Below are 20231 nucleotides of genomic sequence, written 5' to 3'. Positions count from 1 at the left end.
GATTACGGCTCACGGCTTGTAATCTGGCTTAAGACCTGACACCGTCACCACGGTCAATTTGGGCTAAAAGAAGCATTTAATAAGCCCCGAGACATACTAGGAAAAGAAAAAAATCCAAATAAAGAACCAAAAACCCACCAGGTACCAGCGAGGGACGTGCACGGAGCGAGGCAGCGCTCGCACGGTGCGGTGCAGGCAGGTCCCAGCACACGCTGCCCTCGTGGTCCGGAACAGGACCATCACACGCTTGTTATCCCGCTCCATCGGGGTTTAATCGTGGGAGGCAGAAAGGGAATTAATGCCCGTGTCTGCTTGTTTGGGGCTCCTGACAGGCCTGGCACGAGGGGAGCTGGCTCGCCTGGGGACACCGAGCGCGGAGCCGCGGCGCTCGGCTGGCTGCTCGCAAGGGGAAGGCAGTGACGGACAAAGCAGGCAGACTCAAGTGGCAGGGCCGACTTGGCTTCCCTGGAAGGGTTTATTTAAAAACAATTATTATTAGCAATCGCCTGCTCAGGCACGAGTGACAAGGCAGCGACGCCGTTTGGCTTGAGACTTCAAGGGGAGGCAGCGAGACGCAGGGAAGTTTCTCTGTCACTTGCCACGGGGAAAGCGTGTGGCCGAGGCTCCTGCCACCCGCACACCCCCCTCACCTGCCCGGGGAGATTTCCTCCGGCTGGAAGGAGCAGGAATCAGCACAGGAATTGCTGCCAGGCTGCGGAGGTGCGGGGCCAGCCCACAGCCTCGGCTGTTTTGAGTCACTTCAGGACTGCAGAGTTCCCTGTTACTGGAGAGCCTCGAGTGTCACCATCTGGGCTCACCCCCAGACCGGCCACCAGCCCCCCCGGCACAAGCTCTGCGCCCCCAGGTCCTGCCCAGGACCCACTGGGGTCACCCCAGGATGGTACCGGGCAGACCAGTGCCGTGTTCCCATCCCTGCCGCTTTAGTGACCGATCAGCTGCAGCATCTCCTGAGGATCCACTATCTTCTCCCGGGGTTTGCCAGCAGCTTTTCCTCTCGCCACTTCGGCAGCGTCTATCTTCTCCCAGTCCGAGAAGGAAACAGGACGGACCCCTGGGGTGACGGAGAGAGAGAGGAGGGAGAAGTCAACCCAGCGCACAGGAGCGCAGCCTCACCTCCCCGCTAGCAGGGAGCTGACATGCAAGCAGACCCTGCCCCTTTCCGACACGGCGTCAGACTTCGGCAGCGCACAGGAATAATAATTCCTAGCACCATGAGGAGAGAGATTGCGGGTTCCAGTCAAATCTGATTAGTCAGACCTTTGCAAGCCGTAACAGCGGCGAGCGCAGCACCACCTTAGGGGACAAAACACTTGCAGCTCCCTGTTCCAACTCAGACAGCGAAGAGGTAAACACACACTTTAATTGAATGCTTTTAAACACAAGCAGCAGCAAATGACTCTCTTGGGCATTTTAATCTTTTCCCCAATTTGCCTGGAAGGATTGCTAGGAAAACCATTCCAGAGCAATAGCTCGCTGTCTGTGCCACTGACAGTGACGTTTTACCCAGGTCCGTGCTGCTTTTAATGGCCCTTTCCCAGAAAGCGGTCATTAACCTTAGCAATGACACTGATTTTGAGAAAATTCAGGTCCTGCTCTCCCTGCATTTCGGAGCAGTGGAACAGCAGCACAACACATTTCCTTGGTTTGCTCCCAAAAGCAGCCCGTGGGACTCAGTGCCCCAGGACACGCAGATTTTGCCTGCATCATGCGTTGGGCCAGCTGCTACAGATGCCCACGCACATCCTCACTCACCTCGGCTGCTCAGGATGCTCCCCACAGCCCCAAAGCCTTCTTTGGAGACAGACACATCCAGCACGCCTCCCCGGAGATCCTCCAGCACAGACTGGGCAGTGTCAAAGCTGTCATTCATGGTGGTGATGATCACGCCTGTGGGGCCTCTCTTCACCCAGCCGCTGCAGTACAGACCTGCGTGGGCACACAGCGGCCAGGCTCAGTCCTGCACGTGGCCACGGACCCTCCTGGATGTCGGTTCTCGCCCTGTCCCAGCTTTGGAGGTCACAGCAAGCTGCAGGCAGTGGAAGAATCTGCCCCTACTTCGGGGACAGAGCCCTTTGATGGTGCTGTCAGGAATTTGCGTGCCTCCAGACCAGCACCGAGCAGCCAAATGGGCTGTGTCGCTTCAGTAACAAGGCTCCAAGGCCCAATAAAACAAACACGTCCTTCAGCGCTGTCTGCTGAAAACTTGATGTCCCTAATGCTAGCCGAGATTGGGACAGGTCTTAAAATCTGACAGAGGCAGCTGATTTCCCCAGCTCCCAGCAGTGGAGCAGCGTGTCTGCCTTGTGTCAGTGCCCCTGGCGAGCAGAGCTTCCCCCCCCAAAGCCCCCAAAGCCCAACGCACACCGCAGAGGTGTCCCTGCAGATACAGACCCGGGGCACCTTCCACTCTGCCCATGCTGTTGGGGATAATGCCTCGCTGGCTGTCGAAGGGCACTGCTGGGTCCAGGGGCAGGCTCCGGTAGCCGATGCTGCTGAGCACCAGCCCGCACTCCAGCTCCTCCACATCTCCAGTGGGGATGGCTTTGGCAGACTCACCCGAGCCCTGAGAGAGAGAAGAAGAGGCTGCTAATTTCTATCCTTAATCCTCCGGGTACTAAAAGCCCTCCTGCAGCACCAGCATGGCCAAAGCTCCCTTTTAGAAAGGGAAAAGCTCTCGGTGGTGGGCCTGGCAGGCTCTCAGGGATGCTCTCAGCCTCTCCACGATGTCAGAGGACACAAAGCCACCTTATAGATGACTGCCAGCGGCTGCAGGGGATGTGACAGTGTGATCCCCAGCCCCAGCCCTGCTAGGGTTGTACCTCCAGGCGGGTCAGGGCCATGCGGACGCCCCTCGCCCGCATCCCGTCGGCGGTGGGCAGCACCTCCTGGGGGCTGCGCTGGAACTTCAGGCCCCACTGCCGGGGGGCTGCTGCCTGCGCTGCCATCTCCCCAGGCTTCTGCAGGGCTGTTTTGATCATCAGCTCCGTCAGGCGCTTCCTGGGCCTGGGGATGTCTAGGAAGAGAGAGAGCGTCAGGGCAGGACCGTCAGCGAAAGCCCCTCGGGGTATGGTGTAACGTGGAGGCGGTTTTCGGTGCTACGTGAGTGTCCGTTTGGAGCCTGGCATGCAAAAGGGAGTCCAGCGCCTTTGAGATGACAAATGGAGTGACCAGGAGGGCTCCTGAGGTTTGAGGCCAGTGGGACACAGGAATCAAAGCCTGCAATTTAGCTGTCCTGCTGGCGCTCGGAGGCAGCAGCCTGTGGAGGACAGCCGGTCTCCGGACACCCCTGAACTCGGTGTTTTCCTTCTAGCTCTGCAGGAAGCTTTTAAATCAGCAGCCTTGGGATCTCTCCTGCAAGGCTCTCTCAGCCGTCCCAAACCTCCTGCCTCATCATTCAGACAGCAGTTACATCCCCAAGCAGCAGTGCGGCTGCACAGACAGAAACAGGCTGCTGCCTCTTCGTGGCCTCCTGTCACCCTGAGGACAGCCGCACCGCGGCCACCTGGCTTTGACACGCCAGGCACTAAGCACAGGGTTTCTCTGATGTGCCTTCTGAGCACCTGCAGAGCACTCCTGGGTGCTTGTCCGTCAAGGCGAGGCCCTGTCCAGAGGGGCACGACATTTACCTCACCTTTAACAGCATTTTCAAGGCCTGTGAAGTCGGCGGGGTTGAGGACAGGCTGGGTGCCGGGCAGGTTGATCATCTCCCGCAGCTCCTGGGAATTGCAGGCAGGGAGATGCAGGGAGACGTCACCTCCAGCACGGAGCTGCCACCCAACAGCCCCAGGCTGCCTTCCCCAAGCACGTTTGGACCATGAGCAAATGGCTGCAGGAGCTAGGACAGCTAGGTTCACACAGCCGTGCACAGAGCGCCTCTCCCCGCAGGGCAAGGGCAGCCTGGGGTCTGGTGCTGGGAAAAAACATCGCCCTCCAGCCTCACCTTGATGGTGAAAGCAACTTGGAGAGGTCCCCTTCTCCCAGCCAGCCACACGCGCTTCACCTTGCTGCAGGCAAGAGCTGCCAAGGAGCACTCAGTGATGTCTGTCTTCTGCAAGACACAGACACGCGACAGGAGTGGGACGAGGGCAGATCTGGAGGGACTGGGGGAAGGCACAGCCTCTGAAGGTGAAAAACAGCCGCAGAAAAGCAGGCTGCACATGCAGAGAGCCTGGGCAAGGGCAGAAAACCAGTCATCTGCCTTTGCACGGAGCTATTTGCACAGCTCATCACTGGAAGTCCTATCCGAGGCCACACCGTGCTAGAGGTAAGGAGCCAACACCTCGTGAGATGGGTCCAGGCCATCCGCCCCAGGCAGGTCACTCGTGGGGCAGACAGGGCAAAGCCTTCCAGTGCTCTTTATTTTGAGGTTGCCTGCAGATGTTTGGTCCTTTCCCTTCTCAGGATACAGAGGCACTTGGGTGGAACCCACTAGAAACCCACAGCTCAAGTCTCTGCCTGCTTGCCCCAAGCATGGCCACAAGTATAACTGCTGCTTGCCAGAGCCTCCAATTTTTTATTTTTCCCATGTAGACGTTAATATCAGAAGTTGTCACACAGCTGTAACCAACCTCATGGCAGCTCTCCAGGAGGGAGAGCCCATGCTGCTGACATTTGGGGCAGCAGCTGCATGGAGCAGCTGGAGCACACCAGTCCCCAGCTGCCTACAGGGGACAAGGACAGCGGGAGGGGAGATCCACCAGCTTGGACCAACACAGAGCAACCAGAGTGCCCAGTGCTACCAGCAGGACCCAGCCTGCTGTCCTCAGCTACAACAGGAAAAAAAAAATTAAATGGAGAAGCTTCTAGTCTGGAAAAGGGAGAGCAGCTCCTCCTTTGCCTCCCATAGGAAATGAAGGGATAAAGCTAATTTTTTTAGGTACCAGAATAGCCTCGTGGTTTTGTTCGTACCCTACAGACTGTGGGGCTTTCCCTGGTGAAGGAGCCCACAGACCAAGAGGGCCCAGAAAGCCTACTCTCAGCAGAGGCAGATCTCCCTCCTCTGAGACTTTGCTGAGACCCGTGGAAGCCACCACCCAGCCAGCAGGGAGCAATTCTGGGCTGCCCTCTGCCTTCACAGCATGGAGCACTGAGCCAGGACTCACCCTGAGGAGATCCAGCGGGGAAAGGAGGATGCGGGCGATGTCCAGCGCCACGTTGCCATGGCCCAGGATCAGCGCCGTCTCGCAGCTCAGGTCGGGCTTCAGCTACAGGGAGAGAAAGGCCGATCCGTGAGCAAATTCACCCAGCACACAGATTCCACCCCCTTGGACCCGCAGCTACCACCTCAACCCCCTTCTGCCTCTCTTTCTGCTGACAGAGGTGATGCAGACGGGGTAACTCCACGCCAGCCTCCCCCCTGAGTGGACAAAACCACTTTGAGGCGCTGCAGTCAATGCCTGTCCCCCCTCTCCCAAGCGCCATCCTTGTGAGTGGGGCAAATTTTGGCAGGTCAGCCAAAAATACTCCCCAGGCCCCCATCTGGCCCGGCCGAAATGTGCTGCCAAGCCACGGAGCCAGCTAATCCGCTCTCACTGATGTGCAAATTGCTCACATTTCTACCATCTAAGAAGGATTTAACGTGGTCCCTGCTAATCTTTTCCAATTGCAGGCCTTTCAGGACTTAATCTGGAGCTGGATGTCAGCACCGGGAGCCAGGACGGGAAGGAAGGTCAGGGAAATGAAGGGTTGTACTCACGTCCCGGTTCTCCGGCAGCCCGTTGTACCAGCCCACGAAGGCTCGGGCTGAGTAAACCCCGGGGAGGTTCTCCCCTGGGATCCCCAGAGTCCGGTTGTCTTCAGCACCGTAACTCTAGGAACAAGCAGACATAGACAGAGAGGCTGTCACAGGCAGGGTCTGATGCTAAAAACCACAAATCTACACAGCTGCCCACCCTTCCTAAGGGCTCGGATACTCAGTGGAGGGGTTAAACACGGCCCTGGAGCTTCATCCTCCAGGTACTGAGCCCAGAACCAAAGCTGACCTCCTCAGGCCTACACAGGGCATTACAAGCTGAGGCCACAGCCGGGGACAGATCCAAGCCAGGCTGAACCAGGCCCGGCCCGTCACAGGGAAGGGGATCCCCAAGAGCTGCCCGAGAGGCCTTCCCCATGGTGTATGGAACCAGCCCCCACAGCCGGGCGCCCCCACGCACCAGCACCACGGCGTGGTAGGCCTGCCGCAGCTCCGCCACCGTCACGTCCCTGCCCACGGTGATGTTCCCGTAGTACTTGCAGCGCTCGGAGCGCGCCGTCTGCCCAAACGTCTTGGTCACGTTCTGCAGGGAACAAACAGGCAGCGCCATCAAGGCCAAGGCCCGCCGCTGACCCCATTCCTGTTCTCCCCTTATCCCCCCTCTCCAGCCTTGAAATGTTTCTCCCCCTGTCCGGCTCGGTTATTTTGGGAATTTTATCTATCAGCAGCCGCAGATAATTCCCCATGAGATGAGCACAGCCTTGGCACGGTTTCCACAGCCCCTGGAGGAAAGGAAGAGCCGTGTTTTGCACCCACCTGCTGGGAGGTATTAAAAAAACACCTTAAAATTTTTTTAAAAAATAAAAATTTAACAATGCTGGGAGCGTTTTAATACCTTCACCTCTCTGAGTAAAGGCTGCTGGAGGAGAAAACTCCATCCCCGAGGTGCAGCTCAGAAGGGAGCCCTGCCAAACAGCCCCCGCCATGCGGGGTGCTGCCTGCCAGACCCCCTCTGCCAGGCTGTCCTGAAACCCACTGCACCAAGCGAGGACACGAGGTAGGACAGCCCCTGAAGCCTTTTCTCCTGAGAAACTGCAGCTTTTCTGCAGAACGACCCCTGATCTCCCTGCAGGTACAGCCAGACCCAGTCTGGTAACAGGGATGCACACACCGTAACGGGAAAGCTGCCCCAAACCCATACACAGCTACTCCTTTCAGACCAAAGCGAGGCGTTTTGGTCTATCACCAGGCGATGTCCAGGGATTAAATGGGGAAAAAACCCCAAGATATTGCTGCCTGCATCTCCTGTGCTCCCCCCCACTGCGAGGCAAAGGCAAAGGGCTGATTTAAAAGAGCTCTTTTCTTTTTTTTTTTTAATTTCTCCCTGCTCAGGTGTGCACCTAGAGCTGAACTCCACCGCCCCACCAGCAGATCCGTGTTCCCAATCTCCCTTAATGGGTACAGGCCAAGCACAGACAAACCGGAGGATGAGAGGAGCAGCCTGTGCTGGTGCTGCAGCAGCTGCAGGAGAGCATAAAGCGTCCTGGAAGCGAATTATCCGAGCTTTGTTCTTGTTTGGGCCAGCCTGAACAGCGCGGGGAGTCTGTCCTGGAGCACTGGACGCTGTCTTTCTGACCCAACGTTCAGAGCCCTGAAGCCAGAGGTTCCCCAGCACGGCCTCGCTGGGCCTCGGCAAGGACAAGGAGACGGGAACATGGAGGGATCCCGCCCGAAGCACGCTGTGAAGGACACCGACCGCCCGGCCTGCACCCACCGCCATCATCAGCACCAAAAGTAGCAGCAAGGGGGAGGAAACCAGCACCGACCTTCACTTCGGGGTGGTCCGGAGCCACACCAAACCGCACAAGCCCGAAGGGAACAGGCAGCTTCTCGTAGATGTCCACTTGTACCAGGTCGTGGTGCTGCAGGGGAGCAAAACCGCCATGAAGGAACGGGAACGGAGAGGCCCCGTGAGCCCAGCACCTCAGGAGGGGGACACACCGCATCCCACAGGGCCCTGTCACGTATGGGGCCGCCCCGTACCTGCTCCTGCCAGCCCAAACCCTATGGGTGCAGTGCAGGATACGGCCCCAGCCATCATCTCCCACCCCACAGCCCCCCTACCACGCCGACCGGGGGGCTAAGCAGGGTCCCGGGGGGGGGGGGATCCCTGTGCTGGGCAGGAGGCACCAAGGCTGGGTGACCCCAGGGTGGGGCCGGAGCTCCAGACAGATGTTTTGCTGCAAGGGCTTTGTTATCTTTTAACTGGAGCCTGCCTCTGCCCGGAGATTAGGAAACCCTGAAATTCGTCCCTGAGGCTCAGCAAGGGCCATTTTCCAGCAGGGAGCAGAGCCCCCCCTGGAAGTGCTGAGAGAGGCCTCGCTTGGGAGGCAGACCCCAGCCCAGCAGCACCCCGAGCCCCCATCCCACACCCCGGTACCTTGAGGAGGTGCTGGGCCGTGTAGAACCCTGCGGGGCCGCTGCCCACCACGCACACCCGGGGGGCTGGGGAGCGCGAGGACAGCCACCGGCGGGCACCTGGAGGGGAGAAGGACCCAGGAGACGTGATGGTGTGATCCCGTGTGAGCTGCCAGTCCCACTGAGCCCCCCCCAAATCCCCCCACCAGCTCACCCCAGGCCCTCCAGCACTCCCCAAGACCCTCACCAGCACCCCTGAGCCCCCTAGCACCCCACTGGGACCCCCAGCACCCCTATGAGCCCCCTCAGCACCTGTCTGAGCTCCTCCATCACCCACCCACCAACCCCCCCAAGCCCCCAGCACCCCCCTGAGCCCCCCTGCAACCCATTGAGCCCCCCCAGCACCCTGCTGAGGCCCCCCAGCATCCCTCTGAGCCCACTCAGCACCCCCCTGAGCACCCCAGCACTCCATTGAGCCCCTCAGCACCTCATCAAGCCACCCTAGCACCCCATTGAGACCCCCAGCACCCTGCTGAAGCCCCCCAGCACCCCTCTGAGCCCGCCCTGCACCCTCCACCAAACCCTCCGAGCCCCCCAGCATCCCTCTGAGACCCCCTCAGCACCCCAGCACCCCATTGAGCCCCTCAGTACCCCATCAAGCCCCCCCAGCACCCCTCTGAGCCCCCCCAGCACCCCACTGTGCCCCTCAGCACCCCCCTGAGCCCCCCTGCAACCCATTGAGCCCCCCCACCAACCCCTCCAAGCCCCCCCAGCACCCTCCTGAGCCCCCCCAGCACCCCACTGAGCCCCCCAGCACCCACCGAGCCGTGCAGCTCCCCCCACCCCAGCCATGGCCTCCCCGGGGGGCTGCAGGACGCCTCGGGGCGCTCCCCCCAGTTATACCGGGTCCCCCGACCCCGGTCCCCACCCCCCGGTGGCAGCGGGCGGAGCTCCAGCACGGGACCGCCCAGCACCGAGCACAGCACCGGGACCCCCGGACACGGGGAAGGTTGGGGGGGGTACGGGGACCCGCTGTGAGACCCCGGGGGTGCTCAGCACCGGGACCGGGGACGGGAACCGGGATCGGGACCGGGATCGGGATCAGGGACTGGGACCGGGATCGTGGATGGGGATTGGGATCGGGGACCAGGACCGGGATAGGGTCCGGGGGCCGGGACCTGGATCGCGGACCGGGACCAGGATCAGGATCGGGACTGGGACCGGGATCGCGGATCGGGATTGGGGACCGGGATTGGGATTAGGACCGGGATCAGGACTGGGACCGGGGATTCGGGACCGGGAGCGGGGACCCCGACTGGAATCGAGACCAGTATTGGGATCGGGATCTGGGGACCGGGACCTGGATAGGGATCGGGGACCGGGACCGGGATCAGGGATCAGGATCGGGACTGGGACCGGGATCGCGGATCGGGATTGGGGACCGGGATTGGGATTAGGACCAGGATCAGGACCGGGACCGGGGATTGGAGACCGGTATTGGGGATCAGGATCGGGGTTGGGGACCGGGACCGGGATCGGGACCGGGATCGTGGATGCGGATTGGGATCGGGGACCGGGATGGGGGACCGGGACAGAGATCAAGGACCGGGATCGGGATCGTGGACCGGGACCTGGATAGCGGACCGGGACCGGGACCAGGGATCGGGATTGGGACCGGGATCGCGAATCGGGGACTGGGGACCGGGATCGGGATGAGGACCGGGATCAAGGACCTGGGACCGGGATCGGGGACGGAGACTGGGGACCGGGATCGGGGATCAGGATCGGGACTGGGACCGGGATCGCGGATCGGGGACCGGGATTGGGATTAGGACCGGGATCAGGACCGGGACCGGGATCGAGACCAGGATCGGGATCTGGGACCGGGGAACCGGGACCGGGACCGGCCCCGGGACCCCCCCCGCCCCCTCCCCCCCCCCCCTCACCGGCCCCGCCGCCCCTCCAGCTCCAGCACGCGCCTCCCGGCCCCATCCCGGCCGCCGCCGCCCCTCCTCCCCGCCGCCCAATCAGGAGGCAGAACAGCCCCTCGATTTGCATAGCCCCGCCCCCGCCGCCACCCGGAGCAGGAAGCGGGCAGGAGACCATAGAGAGGCGGGGAGGGAGGGGCCGTGCTGGGGCCGCTCTAGGCGGCGCTCTCTATGGGCCAGTCCTCCACAGTACCCGGTGGGGGGGGTGAGCCCATCAGTGCCTGGGCTTTAATTGCGCTGGGTTAATTAACGCCCAGAGCGGTTTATTGCAAAGGGCTCCTGGGGGAAGAGAGCCCAGAGAATGGTCCTTAAACCATCCTCCTGCGCTGCAGCAACCCGCAGGGGGGGCGAGGGGCTTGTGGCCCCCAGCTCCATCCTCCCCGCTTAAAAACAATTAAAATAGGGAAAAAGCCCCTTTTATTGCATTTCATCCCCCATCACTGCATGTCAGAGCCCCCACAGGGCAGGGCGACAGCCCCAGGGGCTGGGCAGAGGCAGGAGGGGCACCAAGGGGGCAGGCACCAAGGGGGCATCTTAAAGCACTGGGGGCTGAGGGGACTGCAGCCCCACCCTGGCTCTAATAAAGGTGATAAAACCCCGTGTGTCTTCTCTCACAGCCTTCAGACTCTGTGCCTGCAGCAAGGAGCGGCGTTTCCAGCAGCTTTAAGGCCCGTGCTTGCACTCCAGTGCCCCAAAATTAGCCAAATTAGCCCCAGTGCACTGCCAGAGGGGCAAGGCCGGGGGTGTAATCCCCCTGCCAGCATCATAACATCACCCGCAGCAAGGGGGGTCCCTCCAGGCAGAAAGCCGGGGGGCTCTGAGCACAGCTCCCCAAAAACCTCCCTTTTAGGCTGAAGCAATGAGTTGGTTTCATCAGCCTCTACCCAAGCTGCCACCGCTGACGGCAAATCCAGGCACATTGCAAGGTGCATTTCCCAAACCAGGCACCTCCTGCGGGATGAAGGCCCGCAGAGTTTGCCATTAGATGGCACCGCATCAAAACAGATCCCCCAAACCCGCTTAAAAACCTTTTGGTACACCCCTCCTTGCATCAGGGAGGAGAATGAGCATTTTCTGCCCACCCTGCTCCCTGCCAAGGGGGCTGAAAAGCTCAGAGAGAGGCCCACTTGATGCCAAAATGACCCAATCTGAACCAAAACCACCACTCTGGGAGTGCTCACCCCATTATTTTGGCACACGCAGCAGAGCCTGGCTCTGCCACCCCCCAGAGCCTCCCCCCCGCAGACCTCACAAAGTGCACACTCCAGGATTTTTGCCCTTTGGCTGTTTCACAATGTTCTGGATCGATAAAACCACACAGGAGAGGACACGGTGACCCCAGCACCAGCAGAGGGGCTGCTCCAGGGTGCCAGCATCCCCCGGGAAATCCTATTTCTGCCCCACAGGATTGGATCCAGGGACAGCTTGGCACAGCCCAGGGTTGGTGCCACCTCTTGTGCTGGTCCCAGTTTGACCAGTTGCCTTCTCTGCTTCCCTCACCCCCCACTGGGCTGAACTTTGTTCTTGGCCTTGCAGGGTCGAGATAACAAAACCAAGGGGAAAGGCAGTGCCAGCATCCTCCCCCCTGGCAGCGGCCCAGCACGATGAGTCCAGCCCCAGCTGAACAGGGGACGGCTCCCAGGCCCATGCAGGCTGGAAATCTGCCTGCTATCCTCCTGCTGAGCCCTGAAAAAGCCCTGGCAGGAGCCACAGCTCCCACTGGGGTCCCCCAGAGCACCCCCATACAGACACCCCCTGGGCAAGGCAGCACCCCCACTTTGCTCCAGTAAAAAAAAAAAAAAAAAAAAAAAAAAAAAAAGGGAAAATGAAATAAAGAAGATCCATGGCAAGACACCGAGGCTGATTTGTCAAATCCTTGTTCCTAGAGGGACTGCTCGCCCCCCAGCTCAGGTAAAGCACAGCAGCAGTGACAGCCCCTCGGGTGGGGGTCAGCGGAGCCCCCACCACGTCCCCAGCATCTTGCACAGCCCCCGGGTGTAGGAAGGGTGCTTGGGGGACACGTCCCTGCCTGGAGCACCCAGCCAGCGGCGGGGCTTGGCTTTGCCCTCCCCAGGCGTGAAGGCAGAGCGGGTGAAGCTAAACCCTGGTTGTGAGCGGCTCTGGGATCCCAGGCCCCCCTCCAGGACCCCAGCATTGGCATGGTTTGTCCCTTTTCCTGGTGCAGCTACCCAAAAGCAAGCCCTCGGGGGGAGGCATCCCCCAGGGGACCCTCCCCTCTGGCAGCCCCCTGCCTCACTGGATGCCCACCAGCTCCGTTATGGGGGGCGCGCGGACCATCAGCTCCTCGTACTGCCGCAGGAAGAGCCGCAGCCTGGCGCCGTAGGTGTCCTCGTTGTAGGGCAGCTTCTTCTCCTTCAGGTACTGGGACACGACGGGTTTGATCTGTAGGAGCACAGTCACCCCGTGCTGGTGCTTGCAGGTTTCCAGCCCAGCTCCCTGCCCACAAGACCCCACACGCCCCCAAACAGGGCTGGAGAGGCAGAAGCCACCACCCTGCTGTGAAAATTAAAAGGAAGGCAGCATCCAGCTGCAGAAATGAGGGGAGTTCCCCTGGCCAAATGCCTCTGTAGGGTTAGGACAGGCATCCTAAAGAGGCTTTTAATGAGGGCTGGCCCCACATGCCCCCATGGTTATCTGCACACAGTGGGGTTGGTCCTACCCGCCCCATCAGCACAACCCTTGTGCCAGGGCTCCCTCCTCACGATTACTCCATTTTTTAATCCATAATTAAGGTCAAAAAAAGGTGTTTCAATGGACGGAGATCCCTGCTGGGGCAGCGCTCACACCCCAGTTTCAAAACACATCCCATGCCTTGGGGCAACAGGGACAGGACCAGAAGGATCAGAGCCTGGCGTGGACTCTTGGTGAGGCTGATGACAACCCGGGCAGGATGACAACCCAAAACACATCCCAAACGAAGAGGCAGGAGCACCGGGAGGGTGCTGGAGGCCGGAGGAGGCTCGTGGCCGGCTCACCTTGAGGCACATGTTGTCGGACAGGCCGGGGAAGAGGTGGTGCTCCACGTGGCAGCTGATGAGCGAGTGGCCGAAGGCCCAGTCGAGCAGGGCGTTGCGGGGCAGGTTGAGCACGCCCAGGCTCATCAGGTGGATGCGCTTGGGCTTCCGATCGGCCGCGAACATGGGGAGGCCGATGTGCTGCAAGAGAGGTGGGGTGGGTCCCACGGCCTCCTCCCCACCCCCCAGGGAATGTGGCAGCTCTGGGCACACCGAGCCGAGGGTCGGCTCCTGACCCAAGTGCTGGGTCTGTCCCTGGGGTCACTGCATCCTGTGCTCTCCTCTCCAAGAGCAAAAACCACACACGGAGCCACCGAGGAGCTCCCCAAGGTGTAGCCCCCCCAAACACCAACCTTCAAAACCAGCCATCTGGAGGGACTGCACCACCCAGGCTGCATTCCCAAATGCAATCGCACCAACCCCCCAAACCCGTAGGTCACCGTGGAGGACATCACACACCCTTCCTTCCCGACTCTCCCCCAGCCACATCCCTCTTACAACATCAGCATGAGGGAGCTTGCAGCCCAGGCTGCTCGCCTGTAGCTGACACAAGAGGCGAGGCCGGGGCCGGGAGGGGGCTCCGGCACCCTTGGAACATCTCAGGGCTTGGGGTTTGTACCTGGAATATGTTGACGTGGATGTAGGGGTGGGCCAGGAGGGAGCGGGTGAGCAGCATGCAGAGCAGGGCCGACCACGGTGACTGGAAGGCCGAGGCGTGGAGTAGCAGCCAGTAGTGGCAGTAGAGACCCAGGGACATGCAGCACACGGTGCGCGCAGCCACCTTCAGCCCCACGTTCCTCAGCAAACCTGCGCCGGGAAGAAGAGGCAGCACGAGGTCATAGCCCCATCCGCTCTCCATTTCCCCTTCCTCTCCAAAATCCCCACAGAACTGCTCATTTTTGGGGTCTGGGATGCCCCCAGGGCAGGACCCCAGCAGTGGGGCAGGGGCTGGGTCATCACGGGGGGGGGTTGGATGCACCCTCATTTCCTATAACCTACCGAGGCACTGTCTGCATGTTTGCCATTGCCCTGAGCCATGTGTTCAGCCCGAGGGCTGTGCTCCCAAAGCCTGCCAACATTTTCCTGGGCTCTTCTCCCTCAGCCATCCTTCGGCACTACCACTTCTGCCTCGGCTGCCCAAACTCATCGCATCCCAACCCCGTACGCAGGCAGCAACACCGAGCTGCCAGACTGAACCTTTTACAACCAAATATCTGATTTAAAGTAGAACAAATCCGGGCACTTCAGCCTTTTGTAAGAGCTCTCAATGCTCGACCCAACGAGGAGGGCCTGGAGCATCTCTGAGCACCAGCAGCCAGGTGAGAGCCAGCTCACCCCGAGCAGGACCGGTGCCAGGGCGGCTGGGCACGTACCGAGGGCCACCAGGGGCGTTATGATGGGCACGGCGAGAGGTGCCACGAACATGTAGACGTAGCGGTTGAGGAAAGGGAGCTTCCAGGTGCTGGAATCCCCCAGGCCGATGACGTTGGTGTAGCCGTGGTGGAGCTTCACGTGGTTGTAGGTGGCTTGCTCAGCCGTGAAAGCTGAGCAGAGCTGGGGGAGAGGAGAAAGGAGAGGCGATGTCAGCAGACACGGACAAGGATCGGGCACCGTGGGTGATGCTTTTCACCCCACAGGCTCCAAACCAGGCTGAAATGAACTTTTAGAGCTAAGCACTGGGAACCATCCCCACCGTTCACCCTACTACCTCCAGCAAAGCCCCGCAATCGGTGCTGGTGCTCAGCGGTACGGTGCCGATGGGGCTTTCGGGATCTGCCTCCCGCACCCCGCTCACCTCGATGAAGAAGACAGCCCACACTTTGCCCCATGACTTGGACTCGCTGAGGGCGTTGTGGCTGGCCAGGTGGCTGCCCTTCACGGACAGGGTGTGATGTACCACGCCGAGGATGAGGATCCCGGCCAGGAACGGGACAGCCCGGGCTGAGCGCAGGCACAGGAACCCTGCAGAGAAACCCCCGGGGACCAGGGCTCAGCCACCAGCACATGCTGCAGCACTCCTCGCCTTCCTCCTCCCGTTGCTGCTCCAAAATGTGCTGACGGCTGCCCTGGGCCTGTTTTTCAGACGTAATTACAGGTATTTAAACTGCCCGAGCCAGTATTGCTGACTCCACGCCGCCCTTGGCAGCCAGGCTGCAGGTTTGGCCACTTCCAGCCCCAATGGCATGGGGTGCGCGCACCCCGCCCAGCCCCATCCCAGTAAGGTCCAGCCAGGAACCTGCAGCACCCAGACCCAGCTTTGGGCATGAGCCAGCCAAACCCCAGGACAGGCACGAGAAGGAAAACAAACTCCCCCCGAGACCCATGGGTCTCTGCATCTCGTGGGTCAGACCTGCTACCCACAGGTAACACTGAGCACTCCTCTGCGCCCACCACCACCCTCAGGGCACCCTCACCCCAACCCCGTGGATTTCCCTGCCCGGCTGCTGGGCACCCTCAGGCACCCCCAACCCCACATCCCACCTCGTCACACCACACAGGGTAAAGGGTTTATCGCAGCTTTGTTACAGCTTAACAGCTGCTAATAGGCTTTCAGCAAAGTCCCCTGCCCTACACACCTCCGACATAACAGCAGCGAGGAGGCAGCGGGACCCCCACACCCCCAGGACCCCCAGGCTCGGGGGGGCTCCTACCTGCTGGGAGCGCGAGGAGGCTGCAGGCGAGGATGGAGGCGTCCACGCCGTGCCGCTCCCACCAGCTGCTGCTCTTCACCACCTTCTGCACCCGCTCCGAGAGCTCGGCCATGAGGGACTCCTCGCCCCCCAGCACCCCAAACTGCTCCGGCTCCATCCCTGCCGGCTGCAGCCCCCCTCCAGCATCTTCTCCCCATCCGGCGGCCGCGTCCCCATCACCCAGGGCTGGTCCCAGCTGGGGTTCCTCTGCTGTCACCTCCATCCCGCTGCCACCAGGAGCTGTCCCATCCTCGTGGGGCTCCCCCCGTGTCCCCCCGAGGCTGGTGGCACCGCTGTTGTGCTGTCTCCTCCGCCTCGCCACCTCCCCGTCCCCCAGCGGCATCGCCCTGCCAAGTACAGGCAACGCACACCCTGACAGCACCCGAGGCGAGGAATTAACACCCGGGAGGGGGCAGGAAAGCACCTGGAGCCCAGCCCGAAGCCTTCAGAGCCTCGACGGTGGCCTCGTCCCCTCCGCGTCCCCCCCCTCACCCCCAGCCTCCAGCGCCGAGGCCGGGCTCCGCAGCCCCGGCTGAAGGACACGGGAAGGGCGGGAGGGGGGGGTGGGGAAGAGCAGAAAGCCACGATAATAATACAAATAAATAAAAGAAAGAAAAGCAAAAAGCCCCTCGGGGGAGCAGAGGCGCAGCCCCGTACTCACGGCTCCCCCCCGCGCTGCGCCCCGGTGCCGGGCGGCGGCGGCGGCTCGGGGAAGGGAGGAGAGGAGGAGGCCGGATGCAGATGAGCAGCCGCAGAAATCCGCCCCCGATCCCCTATTCGGGAGCACCGAGGGCACCGGGAGAGGGAGGAGGGAACGAGACGGGAGGGGAAGGATGGGGAGGCAGCGGGGAGGCTGGAGGGAGGGGAGCCGGGAGGCAGGAGCAGCCCCGAGGAGGTCAGGAGGAGGATGTGGGGTAGGGGTTGTAGGGCTGGGATAGGGGTTGTAGGGCTGGGGTAGGGGTTGTAGGGCTGGGGTAGGGTTTTATTTCCTCCGGAGGGCAGGAGCCGTGCAGCCCAACCCGCCTGGGACAGCTCCAAGGGCAGGCTGTGGGATGGTGAAAGAGGGAGCGCACCTGCGGGGCTGAGCCCTGGCCCCACTTTGCGCCTCCTCTCCTACGCTGTTGTGAGTTTTGCAAGATTTTTTTTTGTAAGAATTCCCTCTCGTTACCATCTCTGCCTCCTGGTTAATCGAGCAGGAACAGCACAGGACCGAGAGCTTTCGGGTCCCCTGCCTTTATAGCAGAAGGCTCTACAAGCAACACTTCCCCACCAGGCACCGGATTTCTCCTTTTTTTTTTGGTTACTTTTCCTAACCCAAACCTGAATCAGCTCAACCAAAAGGCACTGATTCACCTGATTCACCAAACCTCAGCTAACACCGACCCCCAGCAACTCCACACGCCAGGCTGGTTTTTGCTGCACCCCATGCTGGGGATCCCCAGACCCGAATCGGGACGGGCTCAGGACCTCCTGGAGCAGCAAATCCCTGCAGCGACTGGGAGGCAAACCTCACCCCAGCACTGTGCCAGTCCCTGAACCCCAGGGGACTCTCGTCACACCCTGGAAAAGCAATAAATAAATTAAAAAATAAATAAATTAAAAAACAAATAAATTAAATCGCACCTGCTGCCAAGGGCAGAGTGAGGGGGTGTTACACGGCTGCAGGGTGTTCTCTTCCATTCCAGCAGCTCGTGTTATGATGGATCAATTCCAGAGCCACGGGCATTAATCAAGAGAAATATTTGGAGCCGCAGCAAGCTGAAGGCCTGGCTGCAGCGGCCAAGTTCAGCAATTCCAATACACAGCTCGTTTGTCATCGCCAGCTCGTTAAGGAGGGAAGCCCAGGGCAAAGGAGAGCACCCACGGGTGGTGCTGAGCCAGGGGCGAGCGCACGAAGGTGGTGCTGGGGGACACTGCGGGGTCTGCTCATTATGGGATGCCTTCATTAACAGAGGGACCCCTGCAGTGACACCACCAGGGGTGGTGGCAGCGAGGTGATGAGCCCCAATCTGAGCTTGTCCTGCTGCTGCTCGGCACAGCCACAGGTGATTGCACAAGGCACAAGCTCAGGACGGGGCAGAACGGGTTCTGTGGCAATGGGGCAGGAGGAGACGGAGGAGGAGGAGGCAGCAGAGCGGCTCAGCCTCGTGTCCAAGCCCCAAATGAGTCAAGAGGATCCCACCGCAGCCAGGGGGAGCGTGCCCGTGTGCATGGTCCTGGGACCAGGGGCCACGTCTGCGTGGGAGAACAAGCAGTGGGTTGGGAAAAATGCAGGAAAGGCAAAGTTTAGACCCTGGGGGACGGTTTCCTTCTGGTTTTGCTTGAAGCTGCAGCCGAGGTGGGCGTTGTGCCCAGGGTGATGCTCGCAGGGGAGCAGCAGCCGCAAGGAGAGCCTGTGGGAGAGGACACCCAGAGACAACTTCCCAATGTCAGTGTGGGGCACACAAAAAAGCAGGTTGGAAAACCCTTCCCTATGCTCCTGAGCCTCCCACAGGAGGAGTAGGAGGCCTGTAGCACTCACGGGTCAGCTTTTGGGTCCCCAAACAGCCAGGGGAGGGAGACAACCCAGGGCAGAGATGTCCCTGCTGCACCATCCCCAGCCGAGCTTCCCCAGGAGCAGAAAGGGGAACAGAAGGAGACAGAAATACCCAAAATGAGGCTTCTGGTCGCTGCTGGAGATGTGCCTGTATAAACCACAGCACGGAGCAGGCTGGAGCCCCGCGAGCCCAAGGGGAAGCAGAGCACCAAGCGGGGCTCAGCCCTGTGCCAAGGATGCTCAGCTGAGGCTGGGCTGGTTGTTACTTGGGTTGGGTGGGCACCAGCCCCCCGTGGGTACCCCAAAAAGCTCACAAATAACCCGAGAGATGCACAGGAGGAGGGAAATGAGCAGCTCCCAAAAGGCACAGACCCCTGGCAGCCTCCCTTTCCTCCTTCCCAGGGAGCCAGGAGGTGGCCTGCCCCCAGCAAGAGCAGGGATTTTCAGCTAAGCACCAGCAGATTTGGGGTCGCAGCCCTAAATCTGCTTCTTTGCAAAGTTCTGTTTTCAAAAGGAACATAAACCTCCCACTTACCTCCAATTTTCCACCGCTTGCAGGCCAAACTACGCAACCCTGCTGCCCCTAGCAAAACTACAGGGATGAAAGCAAAAGCTGATGCCCTCCCCTCCCCCCCAACCCCGTGGAAACAAACACCTCCAATTTTGTCGGAAAATCACACCAAAGACTCACAAATCCCCCAGCACACAGCAGGGATCAGCACAATCCCCAGCCGTGGAGGAGCGAGCTGCGAGCTGCCACCAGCCCCTCACAGCACGGGGGCCAGCGTGGGGTCCCATAAGCACAGGGGACAAAGCCTTCAGCCACCAAAAAGTCCATTTCCAGCCCCAAACCCATGAGCTGGTCAAAAACCTGCAGCATTTACACCTCAGGGAGGGAGGGGAGCAAATTCTTCCTGGTGGTATCTTCATCCCTACAACCACCCACCCCGCAGACCCTCCTCCTCCTCCTCCAAGGGATGAAGGAGCAGGGCAGCAGCACCACGGTGCCCCCCTCACCCCCAGCTTGGCCTTCCCTGGGGACATCCCCTATTTAACACCTGGGTTTGGATGGGGTTTCCCCTATTACTCCCAAGCTGCACCCATTTGGGTAATTGGTTTAATGAGGGATTAATTTCTGCCATCCTCTTCCCAGCAGGCAGAGATTAAGCTCAGCCCCTTCTCCTTTTGGGGTCTAACAGGTGCTCATGGAGGAGAAGCAGGCGGGTTCAGCACCTCACCCCAAACCTCACCCCAAGCCCCAACCCAAGCGAGGAGCTCCATCTGCAGGCAACCCCCAGCTTTGCCTCGGGGACCCCCAAAAGCTGCTCGGTGCCCGGGATATTTGGGGGATATTTGGGGAATGGGGCTGCAGCGCATCCTCCGGGCACCCCAAATCCTCCAGCCCTGGGGCCGCGGGGTGAGGAAATCATCAAGCAGAGGGTTGAAAAGCCTCAGGGCAGGCACCAGAGGGAGTCACAGCTCCACCATACGCCTACCCCGATGGGCATTTCACCAAAATATTGATGCGAGAAGCTCCAAAAGGGCAAATACCCGAGCATTCCGGCTCCCTTTGTCCCAGGGGATGCTCGTGTCCTTCGGCGCTGCGGGGCTGGGGAGATGCAGGATCTGTCCGTGGCCATTTGGTCACCCCACAAGCTCCCAGCCCTGCTGGGACGTGGCGAGGCCGTGCTTTTAACTCAAACCACTATCCTCCCTGCTGCTGTACCTGGCTTTTTGCAGCCAGCACTGAGGCAGCAGGACGATGGCAAGCACGAGACGCTGGCAGAGCAAGGACAAACCCGGCTGTAAACCACCAGAACCCATCCCTGCCCACACGCACCCCAAATCCCT

At 60.7% G+C, this 20231-nt stretch overlaps 2 protein-coding genes across 3 annotated transcripts; both read right to left on the bottom strand.

The window, feature by feature from the left end:
• Positions 1 to 438: 438 nt before the first annotated feature.
• Positions 439 to 10206, bottom strand: FDXR (ferredoxin reductase). 2 transcript variants are annotated; one of them, XM_027471381.3, is made up of 12 exons: positions 10078 to 10206; positions 8154 to 8251; positions 7540 to 7635; positions 6174 to 6296; positions 5717 to 5830; positions 5124 to 5225; positions 3962 to 4069; positions 3653 to 3737; positions 2841 to 3034; positions 2413 to 2584; positions 1774 to 1947; positions 439 to 1072 (listed from the first exon to the last, which is right to left on the bottom strand). In XM_027471381.3, exons 1-12 carry the CDS (start codon positions 10187 to 10189, stop codon positions 942 to 944), a joined length of 1509 nt encoding a protein of 502 aa, XP_027327182.3. In that variant the 5' UTR covers positions 10190 to 10206; the 3' UTR covers positions 439 to 941. The 2 variants fall into 2 exon arrangements, with proteins under 2 accessions (XP_027327182.3, XP_027327183.3); XM_027471382.3 differs by lacking the exon at positions 10078 to 10206 and adding an exon at positions 8953 to 9452.
• A 1774-nt stretch (positions 10207 to 11980) lies between these two features.
• FADS6 (fatty acid desaturase 6) lies at positions 11981 to 16604 on the bottom strand. Its single transcript, XM_072025635.1, has 6 exons — positions 15806 to 16604; positions 14950 to 15116; positions 14528 to 14708; positions 13774 to 13961; positions 13116 to 13295; positions 11981 to 12522 (listed from the first exon to the last, which is right to left on the bottom strand). Exons 1-6 carry the CDS (start codon positions 16185 to 16187, stop codon positions 12373 to 12375), a joined length of 1248 nt encoding a protein of 415 aa, XP_071881736.1. The 5' UTR covers positions 16188 to 16604; the 3' UTR covers positions 11981 to 12372.
• Between the last annotated feature and the right edge of the window lie 3627 nt (positions 16605 to 20231).

This window comes from Anas platyrhynchos, chromosome 19 (genome assembly GCF_047663525.1).
Source record: "Anas platyrhynchos isolate ZD024472 breed Pekin duck chromosome 19, IASCAAS_PekinDuck_T2T, whole genome shotgun sequence".
In the NCBI taxonomy this organism is placed as follows: domain Eukaryota; kingdom Metazoa; phylum Chordata; class Aves; order Anseriformes; family Anatidae; genus Anas; species Anas platyrhynchos.
The sequence above is the reverse complement of the archived record's forward strand: the minus strand, read 5'-3'. Positions and strand labels throughout refer to the sequence as shown.